The 20,605-nt window shown below is 63.0% G+C and overlaps 1 protein-coding gene across 6 annotated transcripts; it reads right to left on the bottom strand.

Moving 5' to 3' along the window:
- Positions 1-1,093: 1,093 nt before the first annotated feature.
- RABL6 (RAB, member RAS oncogene family like 6) lies at positions 1,094-20,425 on the bottom strand. Of its 6 annotated transcripts, none has more exons than XM_055399158.2 (15): positions 20,092-20,425; positions 12,675-12,809; positions 11,533-11,580; positions 11,117-11,169; positions 10,202-10,293; positions 8,308-8,448; positions 7,690-7,795; positions 6,487-6,590; positions 4,526-4,818; positions 4,093-4,243; positions 3,325-3,528; positions 2,993-3,182; positions 2,498-2,663; positions 1,793-1,851; positions 1,094-1,718 (listed from the first exon to the last, which is right to left on the bottom strand). In XM_055399158.2, the coding sequence occupies exons 1-15, from the start codon at positions 20,219-20,221 to the stop codon at positions 1,527-1,529; spliced, it is 2,064 nt and encodes a 687-aa protein (XP_055255133.2). In that variant the 5' UTR covers positions 20,222-20,425; the 3' UTR covers positions 1,094-1,526. The 6 variants fall into 6 exon arrangements, with proteins under 6 accessions (XP_055255133.2, XP_055255128.2, XP_055255132.2 ...); XM_055399153.2 differs by having other exon boundaries at positions 2,993-3,236; XM_055399157.2 differs by having other exon boundaries at positions 3,322-3,528.
- Positions 20,426-20,605: the final 180 nt, after the last annotated feature.

Consider the following 20,605-nt stretch of genomic DNA (forward strand, 5'->3'; position numbering starts at 1 on the left):
TTGCACTCTCGAGATACAGGCCTGGGGTCCAGCGAGAAGACCTCGGGCCGATCAGCACCTGGTCCATCCTGCCCGCCCCCTCCTCCCTGACACCTGCTGGAGGGCAGCTGGCAGCCTGGTCAGCCTTGGAGGCGGCCCAAGCCCTGGCTGCGCTGCGGACAGCTCCCGGAATTCGCGCCTGCGGCCGACCTAGGCAGGAGCAGATGGGCAGCCCCACACCCCGCTGGCCTCTGTGCTGCAGGCCTGTCCTCGCCAAGCCCTCCCCAGGCACGTGGGCACCCCGGGGGGCCCTGCTGCCTCCTGTCCCCCGCTATGTGGCCTCCCCAGGAGGACAGGTTCCTCTGCCCCTCGTGTCCAGTGTCCAGGCAGGCAGAGGGCCCACTGCCCTGGTCAAGTGTGCACACCCCTGAACTGCACGGTGACACCTCTCTCCAGCCTCTCACAGGAGGCTGAGTCAGGAAACTGCAGGCTGGCAGATGGGCAGGGCGCTGGTGCCTGCGGCTCCCAAGGGCAGGGTCGGCCATGTTCCGGGCCTGTCAGCTGAGGGGCCTTTGGGCCAGTTCCAGGTCAGTCTGGTCCTCATGCAAGTGGGCACTACAAGGATAGCCAGCCTCACAAACTGGGCTACAGGGAGCCCTTATGAGTCAGTGTGGTGCCCAGCCCCCACCTAGTCATTGCTGGCCATCTGCATCCTGGGGAATTGGGGAGACGGTGGCCTGCCCACCAGCCCCTTTTTGGCCTTAGAAGGCAGTCTATATGCCCTTGGAGGGGACAGTTCTCTGGCAACTGTGGGTGGGGCAGAGCCCTGCTGACAGCTGGAGGGTCCTGCAGGGCTGAGGTCAGTGCCAGGTGGGAGCAGGGGTGCACAGCCGCCCTCAGGGGTGGGACCAGTCCACGGAGGGCTGCGCTGCCTCTCCTGCGGGGGGCACAGCACTAGTGGGGCTGGGCCTGCCTGAGGCTTCCTACCTGGAGAACAGTCACCTCGCAGGGAGAAGGGCCCCATGGCCTGTAGGCAGGGAGCTCGGGACCTTCCTGCCCACCCACGCTGACCTGGGCAGGGCCCCTGGCAGGAGCAGCACTCGCAGACGCGCAGTAAAACAGGAGAGCTTTATGGTCCAAGTGGTGGGGAAGGACGGTGAAAGACACAAGTGTGGAGGGCCTCCTGCTCGGCCCGCGCATGCCTGAGCTCAGGTGCAAAGCCAGACACCGTGCCTGGGAAGAACCGCCCCCGCAGGGGTGCCAGCACTGCCTGGCCTCAGCACGCGGGGGTCCTGGGGACGGAGGCCTGCAGTGCCGGCCGAGCCGCAGCGGGAAGCGGGGACGGCCCGCATGCAGCAGGCCAGGTGAGCGCGTGCGGCGGGCCAGGGGCGAGCAGGGGCCGGCGGGGACACACCCCCTCTGTAAACAGCCTCACGGGCCTCCTCGGCCTGTCCCATCCCTGAGAAGCGCGGGGGGCCGGCTGCCCGCCGCCCCTCCCTGCAGGGCAGGCCCAGCCCCCAGCGCACGGGGCGCCCGCGGTCCAGGGCCTAGAGCGCCTCGTAGTCGCCGCCGCCACGGAGGGGGCCGCCGGGCGCGCCGCCGCCCAGGAAGGCCTCCAGCTCGTCCAGGGCCGTCCTCTGCGGGCCGCGGGGCTGCCGCCGCTCGGGCCTGCCCTCCCCGCCCGCGCGCTCCCGGCTCTTCTTATGCTTGCTTCGCTTCTTCGCAGCCTTGTCTTCCTCCTGCGGGGGCACAGCGTGGCGTCAGGGCGGCCGCGCAGGCAGGGCCGCCCCGGGGCTCCCAGGGGCGCAGGTACCTCTCTGCCCTTCTTCTTCTTCTTCTTCTTCTCCTTCGCAGGGGGCCTGCCCTCCTTATCTGCAGAGGAGAGGCGGTGTCAGTGCCCCGGCCCTTGGCTGGGCCCGCCCTCGGCCTGGCAGGGGAGGGCAGCCTGGGTTAGACCGGGGGTGGGCAGGTCCTTTCTGAGCTGGGGTCCCTGGGTCCCCAGCATGAGCACAGCCCAGAGCCAGCACCCAGCCCTTCGACCTCTGTCCTGGGTCTGGGCGGGGCCTGGGCTGCTCCTGCAGACAGACGTCCTTTCCTCTCTGCTCTGGGAACGAGGAAGGAACAGAGAGACCCCAGGTGAGCTTCCAGGCATCAGCTGCCCAGAGACCGGGATGATGCCGGGAGCCGACAGCCAGACACTGCGGGTCCCTGCAGGCCCAGAGAAGGCCCTCTCTCTGCGGAGGGCCAGAAAGGCAGGGTGGAACCGCAGCCCAGAAGCGCGCCCGCCCACCGCCCATGCCAACAGAGGCCTCCCGTGTGGCCGCAGGTCAGGTGCCTGGGGAGCTGGCAGGCGGTCAGAGAACAGTGGGGCCATGCTGAGCAGGGCTGGGTATGGGGCTCCTGGCCCCGCAGGGGCCTGCCTGTGGCCCCCTTGCCCCTGCTCCGGAGCCCCGGGTTCAGGGCGAGGGCAAGGTCGTCTGGCACCTGGCAGGAGGGGCGGGTGCACCAAGGCAGCTACCTTCCTCACTGCTGTCCTTGCGGCCCGGCTCTCCCAGCCCGAAGAGATCGGAGCCGTCCTTCAGTCTGAAGGAGGGGGCCAGGGGCTTGGGGGGCGCAGGGGGTGGCACGGGGCCAGCTTCCTCATCGGTCAGGTCGGACAGGTCCTCTCGCACGGGGAACTCGCCCTGGACAGGGAGCAGGCGGGTCAGCCGCAGACCCCCCATCCCCCTGGCTGTCATGTGACCCCCAGGGGCTCCTGTTATCCCCCGCCCCGGGCCATGGGCCTCCCCAGTGACAATGGCCCGCATGTGGTGGCTGTGACACAGCAGCCCCCCAGCTGTCCCCAGAGCAGGGTCAGCCAGGCCTGGTGTACATGGCGCCCCGTGGGGCAGCCCTGCAGGCCCCACTGGCCTGACCGTGCCTTGGAAGCCCCCGCATCTCATGCGGCACGTCCACCGCCCCCCCCCAGCTGCCCTGGGCTCGCAGGCGGTGTGGGCGCAAGGCTGGTCCTTACCGTTTTCCGCTGTGCATCTGAGTCACTCTCGAAGTCCGGGTCATCCATGACAAAGGACAGCATCTGGGCGGCAATGGGCCCCTCGGTGTCGCTATCTGATGACACTGGCTTCTCTGTGCCCTCCTCCAGCCTGCCAGAGGGGCCCTCAGGGCGGGGCTTGGTGCCACCCGGCCGGCGAGGCTCTGCTGCCCTGGGAACCGCATCCCGGGGCAGCCCCGAGGCCTTTTTAGAGGACCTGGGGACACTGAGGAGCGTCAGGGAGCTGAGGCCGCCTTCCGCCTTCCCTCCCCCGGGGGCCCCCGCACCTCTTCCCTTCCACCCCAACACACCACCTGGTCTCTGGCTCAGGGCACTTCTGAGGGGCCAGGACTGCGGCCTTGGGGTGCCCTGCCTCCTCCTCCTCGCTGGACAGAGTGATGTCCTCGCTGGGGACGGGGCCTGTGGGTGGCAGGGACCTGCTGGGAGGCTTATCTTCAAGGTCCACGTCATCCTGGAAACCTGCCACCATTGGATTCCCTGCCGGAGTCTCCCCGTCGCTGCAGGGAGGGCGGGGCAGTCAGAGGTCACGAGGAGGGCACAGAGCGCCCACTCTGGCCTCCAGGCCTGGGCCTGTGGGGCTGCTCTGCCCTGCGTGGACATGGCCTAGTAGCACTGGCTGCCAGGGTGGCCTGGGGGCAGTTCTGTGGGGGGGGGTGGTCACGTGTATGAGAAAGGCAGAGGTGGGGGGCAGGTCTGAAGGGGACAGGGTGCTGGGAAAAGTGCGGAGGGGCTGTGGGCGGCCACAAGCCTGAGCCTCCCGTGTGCCCGCCCTGCCCCGGGGAGAAGCACACAGCGGCTCTTTGGCCCTGGGCTCCGTCCACCAGGCCCGGCCTGTGCTCTCAAGTGGCAGAAGCTCAGGGTCAGGCAAGGGGCATGCCCGCTACGTCGCGACACCGAGTCAGGCTCTGGCCTGAGGCTGCGCTCCCTTCCAACTCCGCGCACCTCTGCTGTCCCAGTGCCCAGATGTGGACGGGCGTGTTCCCGGAGTCCACGCCTGACAGGTGGAGGGCCAGGCTGAGGATGGCCCCCAGCTGCCCGCTGCCTCCGGGCCCTGGCCTCACCTGTCGCTGTCTGGGGGGCCCCTGGCCCCCAGTCTCCTCTCATCCTTGGCAGGGGTCGTGTCCTCCAGGAAGCTGCGGTCCAGGCTGTCTTCAGGAACGAAGTCCTCCACGTTCTGGACTTTTGCCGAGGCCTCGGCAGCTGGGGCCGGCTCTGAGGACAGCGGGTGCCAGCTTGTGCTCAGCAACCCTCCCAGCTGGGCCATGAGTGGGATGGTGTGGCCGGGCTGCGGGGCCACCTGCCCAGGAGGATGGGGGACCTTATCCTTCCCGGGGCCAGGGAGACAGACAGGACTGCTCCCACTCAGGAAGCCTGGGCCTGCCTCCAGGCCTCTCCGGGGGTGGGTCGTCCCCAGGGGTGGGGTCTTCCCCGGGGCTGGGGCCTACCTGGGGGGGTCTTCCCCAGGGGTGGGTCTTCCCCGGGGGTGGGGCCTACCTGGGGGGGGAGGGGCCGTCTCGGTGGCAGGGGCAGCCCCGAACAGTCTCGCGATGATGCTGCGTCGGGGAGGTGCAGCCGGCGGGGGCGGGGCCTCAGCGGGGGCAGTGGGCACTGGGGGGGCCTGGAGGGGCGGCTGCAGAGCCGGTTGGGGGGTGCTGGGGCTGGAGCTCCCCGTGGACACTGTGCTCGGAGGCACCACGGGGGACTGGGAGCCGGAGGACGGGCTCTGCCCATTGGTGGTCAGTGGGGACGCATGGCCACGGTTGCGTGCCTCCATCATCTCCAGGAAGCTGCAGAGAAAGGGCCACATGAGACATGGCCCTCCCCGTATGAGCACACGGCTCTCCCCGTGTGAGCACACTGCCCGCCCCATGTGGGGAAACAGCCTTCCCCGTGAGCGCACCACCCACCCCGTGCAGGGACATGGCCCTCCCCGCCTAAGGTCCCTGAAACTGCTGTGCTGATGGCGACAAGGTCCCTGCCCTGGAGTCCTGGGCACCACCTTCCCCTGGTTGAGGACACTGGTGGCACGGAAGCCTGAGCAGGGCCTTCCTCTGGGGGTGCCGGGCTTTCAAACAGAAGGTATGCAATGGGGAGCCGGCGTCCTCGCCTCTAGGCTGTCGTGTGGAGATAGGGTAGGGCAGGCACAATACGGAGTCTTGGCAGGGGCTGGGGTGGGGTCCGCCCCAGACCTTGGAGGTCCCCCAGTGGCTCAGGGCAGGTCGCAGGGACACCACTGCTGAGCCCCCAGGGTGCCGCCTTCTCCAGGGACCTTCCTGGGGACTGGCGAGGGGGGTGGGCACCATGCGGGGGCTCCAGCTGCCACCTCCCCAGGGAACCTGGTGCCCACGTTGTTGGAGACCTGGCAGGAGCTGGTCAGCTTTGGGTGGGGGTGTGGGCGTTCGCAGCAAGGCCAGCCTGACAGGTGGGTGAAAACACCCCCACCCCGATGACCCCTGCCTCCCCTCTCTCGCTGTGTCAGAACCAGTAGCTGGATCTGCCTGCAGGGAGGCCCCAAAGCCCCTCCCTGAGGCCCTGGGTGGGTGAGGAAACCTGAGGGTTCTGCCCAAGCCATAGGCGGGACAGTGGCTGCCCTGCCCCCAGACCACCCAGCAGAGCACAGAACACGGTTTAGGGGGGAATTTGGGGCCAGGCCTTCCCCGGAGAAACGTGCCCACCTCAGGAGCTAACCTCATCCTCAGGCAGACGGGGCTGCCACGTGCTCTGGCCGCCCACGACCCGCCCTGTCGCGGGTCAGAGAAATGGCTGCCAGGCCTGCTCCCCACAGGTTAGCCATCCCGCTGGACGGGCTCAGACAACACCCTTCCCTCTATCAGGGGCCAGGAGGTTTGGGTTTTCCCGCGCCCTCCCAAGGGCAAGGAGCTGTCTCCACGGGTGTCAGCCGGGAACAATGACATCAAATGGGGATGGCGTCTCCGCTGGCAAGCAGGGGTGGACACGGGGCTGGGGCGCCCCGGGCTGCACGCCAGGTGGCCAGCAGCTGGGCCGGTCTGGACAGGCAGGGAGGCCGGGCAGCCAATGCCCACAGCCGTACCAGGCCTGATCACCCCCGCCCCCGAGACAGGCGGCCACTCCGTGCGCCCATCACACCCATCGAGGCAGGCCCGGCCGGAAGTGCTCAGTGGGCGGGGCGGCAGAGCCGGCATGCCCGACCTCCCATCCCAGGGAAGCTGGGGAAGAGCCGGTGTCTCATCTGCTTCCCAGGAAGGGCTGAGGCTTGAGTGCAGCAAGGCCCAGGGCCTGGACCAACTCAGAGCTGACGCGACTCGGTTTCTCTGAGCATCGGCTCCTTGCGCAGACTCGTCTACGCGGCGGGACGTATGCGCGTGCCACCGGCGGAGGGCAGAGCTGGGGGCGTGGCCTGTCCCAGCACGCACCCGCTTTCCTGCGGAGCCCGCCGGCGGGTCTGAGCGCGAACGCGGCCCGGACACACGTACATGTCATAGTTCTGGTCCTCGGTCTCCTGCTGCACGGACAGCTCCTCCAGCGTGGCGTCGATGTCCAGCTGGTTTGTCTCCAGCTGCCGCAGCAGCGTCTCCCTCTGCAGACAGTAAGCAGGAGGCTGAGCCGGGGCCGTCCAGGGGTGATCGCCCCTTGGCCTGGTGGCCCTAAGGACAAGGCCGCTACGAAGCCAGGAGCCCGCAGGGCTGCGCCCAGGGGCCGGTGAGATGCCTCGGTGGCTCCATGGGGCTCGAGGGGCGGAGGTCGCGACGTGCGCGAAGCACCCGAGACAGCACCCTGTTCACACAGGTGCCCTGAGGTTCCAGAAGCTCCCGCATTTGCTGAGACATGTGCTTCCTGCCAGCCCGGTGGTCCACGTCAGGACTGCTTCCACCTTCCACTCCACCCACCGCCGCCCTTCAGTCCCCGCCGGGGGTGTTTTCCTGCGACTGTGTGCACACTGTGCTCGGACAGGAAGCTCAAAGCACCCCCAGGGTCCCCAGGCAAAAGGCAGGTGAAGGGTGAGTGCTGGCATCCTGGCCTTCAGGAGCCTTGTCTCTTCAGAAGGCAAGAGGGGAGGAAAGACGGTCGCTGTCACTGGTGAGCTCTGTGCCCTTTCAGAGGAAGCGAGAAGCCTCTGAGGCAGCAGGAGTCACAGGCCAGCACCCCAGGGATGGATCGTGGAGTGCTGTGCGTCTGCGCTCCGTGACGAGCAGGGCTGTCACCTCTGGGGTCTCATCTTGAAAGCCTATCACTTGTCTAATGTCAGATCCCGAGCCAGACACGTCTGAAGGGCCACTGCAGGCTGCAGAGCTGTGACTGCGACGTGTGGGGCGACCGCTAGGGCAGGGCGGGGGTGAGCTGAGCCAGGGCACAGAAAGCCTCTGCCTTTTCTGTAAATCTAAGAGCATCCCCCAACAAAAGGGAGAGCGAGACTCCAGGGAGGGCGACCGGCCAGGTAGGGGAGAGTGTGGACTTCTCAGCCCCTGAAGCTGTCGGCAGTGCCCAGACTCACGGCGGGGACAGCAGGGCACCCACGAGGGCTGGTCACTGCCACGGGCCACAGCACCGAGAAGGACCTGCGCAGACATGCAGGGGCCCCAAAGCTGGGCCCGTGGTTCCAGAAGGGCCCAGCTCCCCGGCCAGCCTGGGGCACCCCACCCACTGACTGCAAGCCCTGCCCCGCCGGCAGCGCTCACCTGAAGCTGCAGGAAGGGGATGTTGAAGAACCTGTGCAGATACTTGAGGCCGAAGCTATTCTTCATAGAAGACTCGGCGTAGCGGAAGTAAGAGGACCCCGGGGGCCTGTCCGCAGAAGAGCAGAGACAGGAGAGCCTGAGGTGGCTGGGGCAGCGGGGCACAGGCCCTCTGGGCCGAGGATGCACCCGGGCCAGGCCGTTGTGGGGGCAGTGCCCCAGGGCGCTGGGTCGACCACTGGGTGCTGGGCCCACCATCCCAGGTGGAGACGCGAGGTTTAGACGGCTTTGCTCAGCAGAGCGCCCCCCGGTGGCCACCTAGACCAGGCCACTGCGGCCGTCTGCCCCCCCAGGACCCCACCCACGCTGGCCCCAGGGACTGGGGCGACATTCCCACCGCACACCGGGGCTGCTTGGTCCTGACCCCGCCCAAGTCTGTCTCGAGGAGGGCCCCGGGCCCTGCAGCTGGGGGGGGTCGGTCAGGGGTGGTGCGGCAGGCCTATCCAGGGGGACAGGTGCGTCCCGGGGTGGGGGTGGTGGACAGGCGCGTTCTGGGGGTGGGGGGGGAAATGGGCATGTCCAGGGCGCGTGGGCGTGTCCGAGGGACGGGCGCGGGCGCACCTGTCCAGGTGGTCGAGGACGCCGCGCACGTCATCGGGCAGGACGACGCGGTGCTCGCCCATGTCGCGGTAGTTCCCCAGCACGCACACGGGCACGTGCGTCGGCACTTTGGGCAGCTCCCGTAGGATGTAGTTGAAGGTCCTAGGGGGCACATGTGGGGAGAGGTCTGCCTGAGCCTCGACCCGAGGGCGTGGGCGCAGTGTCAGAGGACCCCCAGGGTGCACACCATGCACTCCGCAAGCCAGCCCGAGGGGTCACCCTGTACCCGTGTGTCCCCAGACCCGTCTGCACCCTCTGCAGGCACCATGCGCCCGGGCTGCTTTCAGTGGGGGCTGGGGCCCGCGCTCCTGTCTCCTGAGTGGTGTGCAAGGAAGTGCGCCCCCCTCCCTCGCCCAGATCCAGGGCAGGCCACGTAGCTCTAACCCGGAGCCCGCCCGCTTCTGGCCGCTGCGTGCACACCAAGTCGCCTGACTGGCAACACTGGCATGTCCCAGCACCCGCTTCTGCATGATGGGGACAGCGCCCACCGCCACCAGCCTGGCGCTGCCACAGGAGTGCAGTGGAGCTGAGCCGTGCTCCCTGGTGCTCTGTGGCCCTGGGTCCCCAAACCACCCCACCCACACCGGGTCTCCTGGGTGGGCTCAGCCTCCCCGCCCCTTCCCTGGCCAGCAGCCCGAGGCACGGGGACATCCGTCCCGCCCGGCTGGCTCCCCATGGGGCCCTCCTGGCCTCCGGTCACAGTGCATCCCGTCGCTTCAGCAGTGGTGATGGGGCACCCGGGGCCAGCAGGGCCGTGCCAGTGCCCATGCTGCTCCCAGGATGGGACAGCACCCCTGGCCCCTGGGGCAGGCCCCCCAGCCCGGCTGTGTCCAGAGGTGGAGCTGCTACTCCTGCAGAGGGGCTGGCCTCGAGCTCCAGGCCATGCAGCGCCCCTCCTGCTGAGTGCCCAGCTGCCGCTGGGGACCACTCACACGTGGACTGGTGCACCATCCTTCGTGGGCACTGAGCCATCTGTCCCTGCAGGGGGGAGTGCGGGTCCCAAGAGCTCTGGCCGAGGCTGGAGCTGTGTTGGACCCCAGGTGCCCAAGTCACTGGGGGCACCCTGGGGTGAGCGGGTGAAGCCCAGGAGACTGTCCAGCAGTGACGCGGGGGGCTCATGGTAAAGGAGCGCCCACACTGGGAGGGACCGCGTCCTGGCAGGTCTCAGTGGTGGCCCAGGGTGCAGGCGCGACGGCTGCGGGGAAGGTCGGGCTGCTCAGAGTGTCCCCAGTTCTGTAGCGAGCCACAGCTCCCTGCAGCATCTCTCCGGGCAGCGTGCAGACTCAAGGCCACAGGCCTGGAAAGGCCTCTGGAAAGGCCGGCCCGAGTCACGTGGGGAGGATGCTCCTGTCGGCAACCAGCCTCCTCCCAGAGCCGGGGTCCTGGGCATCAGGAGGGCCTGGCGCTTGGCCTCCTCCCACAGGTGGTGATGTCACAGCTCAGAGCCGAGGGACAAAGCCCCACCCACAAGAGCCCACGTATACACGACTCTCGGGGCTGGCAGAGCGCGTCCCCTCACCCCTGCACGTCCATCTTTGCTCATCTTGCGCCTGAGGCTGTAATGAGCCACAGTAGTGTGCCCCCTCAGCGAGCCCAGGAGTGTGGGATCTGGGGACCCCAAGACAAACGACCACTCGACACTGCGCATCTGAGATGGCGTCTTCAGCAAGGGCAGCATGGCTGGGGGGGGCGTGTGCCTCCCCCACCCCAGTGCCGTCCAGTGCAGATGTGAGCACCCCACCCAGCCCACTTCCAGGCCGGCGGCTCCACGAGGCTGAACGGCCAGGGTGCTCCCAGCCCAAGGCCGCCCCTGGAGCAGCGCCAGGCGCTGTTGCGGGAGCCTCAGCTTCCTCACCACTGCTTGGTGATGTCGAACATCATGACCACGCCGTTGCAGTTCTTGTACACGTCCAGGAACTCCGCGTCCAGGGCCATCTCGGACTCCGCCTGCGGACGGGGAACCAAACCTCAGAGATGCGCCATGACCCACACGTGAGCACCTGGCTCCTGGGGAAGGCTGAATACGACTTTTAAACTGAAAAGACATCGGCTCTTTTTGTTTTTTGGGGAAAATAGTCAACGCAAGGCCAACTGGCACGGCCACACGAGGCCATCAGGTGAGGGCCCCACTGTCTGCCGGCAGTGTCCTGCGCGCAGGGCTCACGGCGCTGCCGCGGGGACCACTGAGCTGAAGTGCATCCCAGACCCGAGGATGCAGCCCCAGAGAACCTTCCAGAACCCACACTAGGAAAGCTTGTGGTGCTGGGGGCAGTGCAACATGCCCATGAAGGTCAGGGACCTGGGCCGGTGGTCATGAAACTTTCCGGCCCGCTGTCAGGAGGCCGTGCGTGGACAGGAGGCTGTGAACAGAAGGCCCTCAAAGCTGGCAGAGACCGTCACAGGTCGGGACGACTGCCAGGCTGGGGTGGGATCCTCGTGGAGCCACAGGCGGGCCACGTGTGCCCGGCTACACCCGAAGGCGTGCCTGTGCCTGCATGGGCCTCTGTGCCAGGAGTGAAATGTGACCTCTCCACCTGAACACCTGCCAGGTCACTGCAGCCCCAAGAGGGGTGCGGCAGGGGTCGCGGACGTGAGCAGCAGCTTGGGTCAGTTCGCCACCTCACACGACCCCAGGCTGCACAGGAGTGGCTGCTGCGTCCCTCCAGCGCCAGCAGATGCAGTCCTCGGGAGGGCTGGGCCAGGCGGGCAGACGGGCTGAAGTGCGACACCTGACCCCGAAGTTGGGGCCACGTGGAACGGACTAGCTCACCTCCTGGGGGTCGTTCTCCGTCTTCAAGCCATCGCCTCGCTTCCTGCATTTTCCTTAAGGAAAGACCAGCATGGTCACGGGCTGTGCCCGAGGACGGTGTGGGCGGGGCAGCCGCCCCCTGTGCCCCAGCCCCCAGCAGGCACCTCACACCCGCGGGACAGCAGAAATCATGGCGCCCGACTGGGCAGCACTGGGCGCTCGCCCCTCACTGCAGACCCAGGAGCCGACATCACAGCCAGCACGGAGCCCGGCCTCCGGCCAGCCTGCCCGCTGCTGGAGCCCACAGCGAGCCTGCCCGGGAGCCGGGTCGAGGAGCAGCAGAGGAGCCGCTCAGACGGAGGAGCACAGCTGTCCTCAGATGCAGGGTGAAGAGAGCCCAAAAGAGAAAAAGCAGCCTCACGACGGACACGGCTCACCTTTGTCAACTACATCCCAGACTTCAACTTTCACGATGTCGTCAGTAGCTAAAACGGGGAGAACAACAGGATCAGCACCCAGTGTCAACCTGCGGTTTCAAAGACGGGCCTCCAGGGGCCGTGCAGACGGCACAGTCCCCCTGGGCGCCTCTCCCAGGACTCCTGCTCTGGTGGCAGGCGCAGCGTCCAGGACGCTCCTTCCTGGAAGGCGGGGGGCAATCTGGATGCGTGCTCAGGTGACAGGACCCCGGGTCCTAAAGGCGCCCCTGGGGCAGGCTCGTGCCCAGCCAGTGCCCTGCACCCCCCGCTGCTGCGGGAAGGCCTGGTCCCAGCGACTCCACAGCTGCTCTTCAGCAGCGGTGTCTAGGGGTCACCAGTCGGGTCCGGGGCACATCCCTGGCAGTCGGGGGGCTACCCACCTCCCCAGGATCCTGTGCAGAAAGGGGAGAGACCTGCGTGCCACCGAGAGGAGGGACAGAGCTTCACCCCGAACTGAGCAGGGTACCCTGGGGTGGGGGGCCTGGTGCAGCGGGGGCAGGGCAACACCGAGCCTGCGTGGCTGCGCTGACCGCCGCCTGCCGGCCGCCAGGAGGAGTCAGAGGCCCACCGAGGCCCGGGTGTCCTGCTCTTGGCTCACAGGAGTTGGTTTTTTGATGACGGAATGTTTAAAATGGCTCAAAGGCCTTTTACTGTCATGACTCCTGAGCACGCAGAGCGGCACCCCTGCCTCCCCGCAGGGCCCCAGAGGTCACCGACCCCCAGGAGGGGAGGGGGCCCGCCATTCTGGTCATGCCCAGGTGAATCGGCCCGGCCTGGCTAGTCTGCCCCGACAGCCAGGGTCCAGCCCTTGGCACTAATCTCCAAGTGGACAAGTCTCCTACAGGAGCGAGGACTTCAGGGTGACCCCAAAGGAGTGTGTGTGGCGTCCCAGGGTTGACCCCAGGCTGGGGGTGATGGGAGAGCCCTCTCCTTCCCCGCAGGCAGAGCCTGCCCAACCCCAGGCTAGGGGAGGTCGCAGGAGGAGAGGCCCCTCCTCCTGGCAGGCCACACCCACCGGACCCTGGGGGTCGGCTGGGGGGGAGTCACAGGAGAACCCCTCCCCCGCAGGGCATGCCCCACCCCCTGCCGGCGGTGCTCCTCACTTTTGTAGCTCCAGTGGATACTGGTGACTTGGATCTCCTGCGTGGGAATGTACTCCTCCACGAACTTCTTGCCCTGCAGCCGGTGCCACAGCGCCGTTTTGCCCGTGTTCCTGTCCCCGCGGATCACGATCTTCACTGGGAGAGAGCAGAGGTCAGGCAAACAATCAGAGCAAGGCAGACTTGCTCCTCTGCAAGCATCCACGCACACCTTCTGCACACGCGTGCCCGTGTGCCCGCGAGCAGGGAGCCCTGGGGGAAGAGGCAGCGGGCACAGGCTGGAGAGCAGGCAGCCCTGCTCCCCGCCAGGTCCCCAGGGCAGCTGACTGACACCCAGGAGTCGGCACTCAGGAAGGCAGCCTCCGGAGCAGGCAGGGCCAGTCGCTCACCTTCGCAGCCCCGTGTGTCCCACGGCTGCCCTTAACCTGCTTTCCTGCAGCCCTGGCGTCTTGGGTGCAGGACACAGGGCTCCTCATGATCACATGTGGGGTGACGGCAGGAAGCCTGGAATCTACTTTGCTGCCCAGCCACTATTTAGGAGAGGCGTGCTCACACACACGCCCAAGAGGACAGGGAGGGCTGGGGACAAGGTCCCAAGGTGCCGCAGAAGAGCGGGCTTCCTGCTGCCTTCAGAGAAGGCAGGGGCTCGGCCTAAGAGTGTCCCAGAGAGCTGGGGAGCTCGGCAGAACCAGCAGGTCGGGGTGGAGCTGATGGCCTTGGGTGGGAGGCTGGGCCTCTGAGGAGGGAAGCTGGGCAGCCTGCAGGGAGGCGCGCTGCAGGCCACAGGCCAGGCTGGGGCAGCATCTCCGGGCTAGCACCAAGCGCCCAGCAGGCCTGGGCCCAGGGCACAGACGCTGCGTTTCTCGCGCGGTCGTCCTCTAGGGGGCTGTCTTCTCAGTTTTCAGCAGAGGGACGCAGCGGCGCGGGAACCTGCTTTGTTCCAGGCCTGCAGGCTGCAGGTGTGCACTCTGCATCCTTCACCATACTGGTTTTGTCTTTGTAATTAATCTTGCCTGGGGCTCGTCAGCTTGGCCAGCCACGGGCACATAGCCTGTGTGGCTGGCTGGATGCCTCCGTTGATTCTTTTTACAAATCACTTGCTTCTGTTTTTACTCTTGTCACTTACTTCCTTTTACTTCCCTGGGGCTTATCCTGCTCTTTTTCCTGGGTTTTCAAGTTGTATTCTCAGGTCGACAACCACCACAAGCATGTGGGGCATTCGTTATCAGCGAATTACAAATACTTCTTCAACCCGTAAATTACTTAGAGATGTTTTCAAGTTTCCCCTCAGAGCTGTGCTTTTTGTTGTTCCTAACCAGTTCTATCCTAGGAGGGATTGGGGGTGGGAGGAGACGGGGACGACAGAGAATGAGATGGCTGGATGGCATCACCGACTCGATGGACATGAGTTTGAGTGAACTCCGGCAGTTGGTGATGGACAGGGAGGCCTGGCCTGCTGTGATTCATGGCGTCGCAAAACTGAGCGACTGAACTGAACTGAACCAGTTCTACTCACCGTGGCCACAGACGTGGTCTTTATGGCACACACTCCCAGCTGTCTGTGGGGACTGCTGGGGTTAGGGATGCGCCTGGGTTTGGGGGGCTGGGTGCTGGCGCCTGCTGCTCCACCAGGTCTTCCACCCACCAGGCCAGTGTGTGCCCTGCCCCCAGTCTCAGCGCCCACAGCTCCAGCACGAGGGACCCCGCGGCTCAGCCTCCCTGTGGCCGATGTTTGCCCACTGCTCGGTTCCACATCCCCGCTTCTGGCCTTTCTGTGCCACCATGAGCTGGGCGTCTCTCGCGCGCGTGGTGCACCAGAAGGAAATCAGACTGCAGTCTTCTTCAGCAGCTGAGTTTGCGCACTTGCCTCCCCTGGCGGCCGACAGTTTCCAGGTCCTGCAGAGGCTCCCTCCCCTTGTTTCTGCCTTTTCACGATGGGCAAGGTTTTGTAAATTCCTCTTTTTGCCTGGTATTTACTTGGAAGATTTGCAATTTATTTCTGTTCTTACATTTTTGACACACACCTTTGCCACAGTGAAGTCTGATGCTAGCATGCTCGGTGCCCACTGAGCCATTGCTTGCCGCCGGTCGGCTCTGGGTTCTGCGCTGGCTGTGAGCGTTCCGGCTTCTCCTTTGTGCTCCCCATGGCAGCTGCGAGGCTTGTTCACCCCTCTCTGCCCTGCAAACCACCTGTGTCTCCCGAGCTCGCCGTCTGTCTGCCTGGTGTGCACAGCCCAGGATCCATCTTGGTGGGAGCCTTGGCACAGCCTGGTCCCCGCAGACTGGGGGCTGATCGGGTGCATTGCTAGGCCGACGGGGCTTCCCCTCAGTGCCGTCACTGCCAGCGTGTGGTCAGGCTCTCAGCTGTCCCTCTGAAGGCATTCTGTCTGCTCTGTTGCTTCTATGATCTTCCTCTTCAATTTCGCTGTCTTGAGATCTCTATGATGCGTCCAGCTCTGGGGTGTGAAAGCCCCAGCCTCAGGCTTCTCGGCATTCCGTGTGCTCTGTGAGCCCCAGGAAGCCCTGGCTTGCATTTCTCCAGGGACCACCTCTTCTCCATCCTGCTCTTTCCTTCTGAGACTCCAATCACACGTGTGCAGGCCTGGCTCTGTTCTGAGCCTGCGCTTCCCCATCAGGGCAAGCTCCACCTTCAGCTGAAATGCCATGCTGCGCCACCTGTGGGCCGGCTGCTTCTTCAGTGACCGTGTGCGTTCATTTCTGGAGAGTCTCTGGTTCTTTTTCAAACACGACTTCTATTCTGACTCTTAATATAATCTTACAACCGTTTCCTTCTTTTTTGTTTCCGGTCCCATCACTTCATGGCAAACAGAGAGGGAAACAGTGGAAACAGTGACAGACTTTATTTTTCTGGGCTCCAAAATCACTGCAGATGGTGACTGCAGCCAGGAAATTAAAAGATGCTTACTCCTTGGAAGAAAAGCTTCCATATTAAAAAGCAGAGACATTACTTTGCTGACAAAGGTCCGTCAAGGCTATGGTTTTTCCCATGGTCATGTATGGACGTGAGAGTTGGACTGTGAAGAAAGCTGATCGCTGAAGAATTGATGCTTCTGAACTGTGGTGCTGGAGAAGACTCTTGAGAGTCCCTTGGACTGCAAGGAGATCCAACCAGTGCATCCTAAAGGAGATCAGTCCTGCGTGTTCATTGGAAGGACTGATGCTGAAGCTGAAGCTCCAATAGTTTGGCCACCTCATGCAAAGAGTTGACTCACTGGGAAAGACTCTGATGCTGGGAGGGATTGGGGGCGGGAGGAGTAGGGGACGATGGAGGATGAGATGGTTGGATGGCATCACTGACTCAATGGACATGGGTTTGGGTAATCTCTGGGAGTTGGTGATGGACAGGGAAGCCTGGCATGCTGCAGTCCATCAGGTTGCAAAGAGTCGGACAAGACTGAGCAACTGAACTGAACAACTTTAACATATATCTGTTTTCTACTCTCTTTTGAGAATGAAAAGTCTTAATTTTCTCTCCAACTGAAATCCTTTTAAAATTTGAAATCTAGTCTTCAAAAAGCTAATTAGAAGAAACTGTATAATACCATAAATAAAAAGACCTGGTTTCATCTGGTTAAAAAAAGTAACTGATCTTTACTTCTAAGCACAGAAGTCAAATCAATCTTAGAAACTTAGACGTCACTCAAATAAACTAAGTGATCCACTGAAAAACCTTTAATTAAGACCCACTCAAGAAGTGACAAGAAGCCCTTATCTGAGAAGTGTGTGGACGTCTCACTGACAGAACAGTTGCATTTCTATTCCGTGCCTTCTATTCTAAGGAAAGAACAGCACCGCAGGCACAGGATCAGCTAAGGGCCCCAGAATCTCTTTTACTTCCTGATTCTATAGTAATTCACTCAGATTGCCACACACCGCCAGCGAAACAGGGAACCTTTTTTTTTTTTAAATACAAAGAAAGCTTCCGGTTTATCCCGGATGGAACGATGCACTCCCTCTGCGGGAGGCACGACTGAAACCCAACGATGACCTTTGGTGGTGCCGCCAGCAGGGGTCGCTGGACAGCCGGCCCCCTCCTTCCCGCAGCACCTCCCTTCACAGAATCCCTGGGATGGGGGATGGCGGAGGGCCACGAGGGCCTAAGGCAGCGTCACCCTCACTTCTTCGGCCTGGCCCCACGCGTCTCTCCTGACTCCACTGCGACACTCCCTCGGCCCTTCTCCGTGAGGCCGGCTCTAAGCTTCCGCTTAAAAGTCCCATCTCAGCCCTCACCCTGCTCAATTTTTCGACCCTTCAGTCGGGTCATGTGGTTAATTCCCACCATGTTTTGTGCCCACTGTCTGCCTTCCACTCCCCCCTAAAATGTAAGCCCTGAAACACAGAGACTGTGGTCTGGGTTTTCACTGATGAACGCTCGGTAAATATTTGCTAAGCAGATGAATGCCAGGGAAGGAAAACCTATAAAGGAAAACGTGGCACACGTCACAGGCAGCAAACGCTCAGGGATCTGCAAATCAGCCCTGCTGGGGCAGGTCAAACAGTCTGCCAACACAGCTGTTTATTTCTGAAAGGAAAAGCTCTCTTAGCCAGTGACCAACCTTTCAAAGCTTTCTTGAGTTCTAGCACTGAGATCTAACTGGCCAGGACTCTGGCTGTCCCAGCACCTGGAGGTTTTCTTGGTGAGGAATGCAGAACCGGGCAAGGGCATGGAATCCACATGACCAGCATGTCCTCACTCCACCAAACACAGCTGACCACCCGGGCCCACCAGGAGCAGAAAGAGCGGACAACCCAGGGAGCATCCTGCCACTGTACATGCGAATGGCTTCTGGCCCACAGACACGGGCCCGTGTCTCACCTGGGCTTTGCTTCTAAATGTGATGTGTGTGCTGGGACTCTGCGTGTGAGCCACTCCTCACCGCCACAGCAATTCACATGAAAACGACTTATCTGCCTCAGGAGAACAAAGTTCCACAAGAGCTCTTACCCATAAAAATCCCGAGTCCACAGTTATCATACGGCTGCTGTGCTTCCTTAAGTAAGATATTTTGGAAAATAAACACTAGAAATATTCTTTTCTGCTGACTAATAAAGGAAATAATGAAGTGTGAAAAGTGTGTATTAGCCCACCACAGGGGCAGCGTCAGCCTGCAGCGTCACACAGGCACAGGGATGGCTTTCTCTCAACCACTCCACATTTCACTCATTTTGTTCCACATCAGAGTCTGCAGGCAGGCACCCCCCAATACCTGAAGTGGGGGCTCTTCTCTGGAAGGACTCCAGTGCCCTTTCTGCTTCTGACCCACCCCCCAACCCCAACCAGGGGGTGCGTCCACCAGGGAGGGCTTTTTAGAAGGTGAACACTTTCCAGGCCAGTTTCCAAAGGAGTAAGATTAAGTTTTAACAAACAATACCATAACTAATAAAATTAAGCAGAGACATTTGTCAATAAAGGTCCGTCTAGTCAAGGCTATGGATTTTCCAGTAGTCATGTATGGATGTGAGAGTTGGACTATAAAGAAACCTGAGCACCAAAGGGGCTTCCCTGGTGGCTCAGAGGTTAAAGTGTTTGCCTCCAATGCGGGAGACCCGGGTTCGATCCCTGGGTCGGGAAGATCCCCTGGAGAAGGATATGGTAACCCACTCCAGTATTCTTGCCTGGAGAATCCCATGGACGGAGAAGCCTGGTAGGCTACAGTCCACGGGGCTGCAAAGAGTCAGACACGACTGAGCGACTGAACGGAACGGAGCACCGAAGAATTGATGCTTTTGAACTGTGGTGTTGGAGAAGACTCTTGAGAGTCCCTTGGAGTGCAAGGAGATCCAATCAGTCCATCCTAAAGGAGATCAGTCCTGAATGTTCATTGGAAGGACTGATGCTGAAACTGAAGCTCCAATACTTTGACCACCTGATGCGAAGACGTGATTTATTTGAAAAGACCCTGATGCTGGGAGAGACTGAGGGCAGGAGAAGGGGACGATGGAGGATGAGATGGTTGGATGGCATCACCGACTCACTGGACATGAATTTGAGTTAACTCTGGGAGTTGGTGATGGACAGGGAGGCCTGGCGTGCTGCAGTCCATGGGGTTGCAAAGAGTCAGACACGACTGAGCAACTGAACTGAACAAAATTAAATAATGGGACCCAAATGTGAACTACAAGGCGTGTGAAATGAGTTTTTAAGAATGTTTATTTACTTTGGCTGTGCTGGGTCCTGACTGTGGCTCACAGGCCTCTCTCTCTGGTTGGGTGTGCAGCTCAGTGGTCGTGGCCCGTGCGCTCCTGGGCATGTGGGATCTTAGTTCCCCGACCAGGGATCGAACCCGTGTCCCCTGTACTGGAAGGTGGATGCTTAATCCACTGAACCACCAGGGAGGTCCCTGAAAATGAGTATTTTGATTTACTGTTCTCTTCTGGGAATGTGAGAGAATCACACACAAAATCGGGTAGAATACATGCAAAACAATTCTTCTTTAAAACTCAAAGTCTTTCCAATCAGTTTCTTAATATGGCACATCATTAACTGAAATACAGGGATTATCACAGAGACCGGCAGGCTCCCCTGAAAATCGGAAATGGGGGAATGTCTGATATCTTGTAGCAATATACGGAAATACTTAAGAGGGAAACGATTTAGAAGCAGAGAACACATTAAAACAAACAACTCCAAATACCGCTACGGAAAAGCCAGCAAGATGGAAAAACTTTTAAAGAGGTCAAGAGGGCAGTCAGCGTCTAGGAGCTAAACAGTTTTACATAATTTATAGCTGAGGACTGGGAACGATCTGGGCTTTCAGGGCATCGGGTAAATAACTTCTCCTTCCCACAGGAGAGAAGTCTCTGCAGTAACAAGAGTGTGTTCCTTCCGGAGCGCTTCTAAATATATCTCTTCTTACAAACGCTTTTTAAAAAAGGGGAGCAAGAGCGAGCGGCGCAGCTAATATTCTCTCTTCAAACCGAATACCAAGTCTACAAAGAAAAACCCCGTAGGTCAAACTAGCAGCCCGCGGAGTCCTCCGCTCCGTCCTCTCGCGGGTGGCGAGCCCGCCGCCCCTTTAAGCCCGAGTCGCAGACCACAGACTCGCCCGCGTTATGTAAGAAGCCCTCTCAGACCGGGTCGCCTGGGCCAGTCGGGGGGCCGCAGCCGCCTGGACGAAGCGCGCCGCGCGCACGGGACGCACGACCGTCCCCGCCGGGCCAGCACTCGTGCGGAATGGCCCTCAGGTCAGACGGGAGGGCGCCCGGCCCCCGACCCCGAGGGCGCGCCCGGGGCCCCGCCAAGCGCGCAGGCACGGGCAAGGGCGCGGCTCGCCGGAGCGCAGCCCGCCAGGCCCTCGGGGCGCGGCGCGCTTCCCGGGCCGGACGCTCCCCGGGCGGCGCGGCCGGCCCGCAGCCTCCCCACGCGCCCCGCAGGCGCCGCGCGCCGGGCCGCACTCACTGTTGTACTGCACCCCCTTGGCGAAGCGCCTCTGCAGCGCCTGGTTCATGGACTGCAGCCCGGCCGGGATGTTCCTGTCGCGGCCCGGCGCCTGCTCCGACCCCACCAGCTTCTTGAGCGCGGAGAACATCTTGCTGCTCCCACGTCCGAGCCCGGTACGGCCCGCGAGCTCAGCGGCGGCGGCGGCGGCGCGGCGCTAGTCGCACCATGTCCCGGGTTCCCGCGGGCGGACGCCGGCCTGCAGGGCGGCTCGGGGGCTCAGCTGCGGAGGCTCCGCTCCGGCCCCCACGGCCCCCGGCGCGGCCGCTCTGTGCTCGTCAGCGCCGCCATCTTGGCGCCGGCTCAACGGGGCGCGCAGCTACGGGGCGCCGCGGGGGCCATGGGAGTGCGGCGCGCGAGCGGCGCGCGTGCGCAGAGCGCTGCGGCCGCGGGGCGTGCGGCTACGGGGCGCCGCGAGGGTCACGGGAGAGCGGCGCGCGGGGTGCGCGGCTACGGGGCGCCGCGAGGGTCAGCG

This window comes from Moschus berezovskii, chromosome 11 (genome assembly GCF_049115385.1).
Source record: "Moschus berezovskii isolate FMDL1 chromosome 11, NW_MosBer_1.0, whole genome shotgun sequence".
NCBI lineage: Eukaryota > Metazoa > Chordata > Mammalia > Artiodactyla > Moschidae > Moschus > Moschus berezovskii.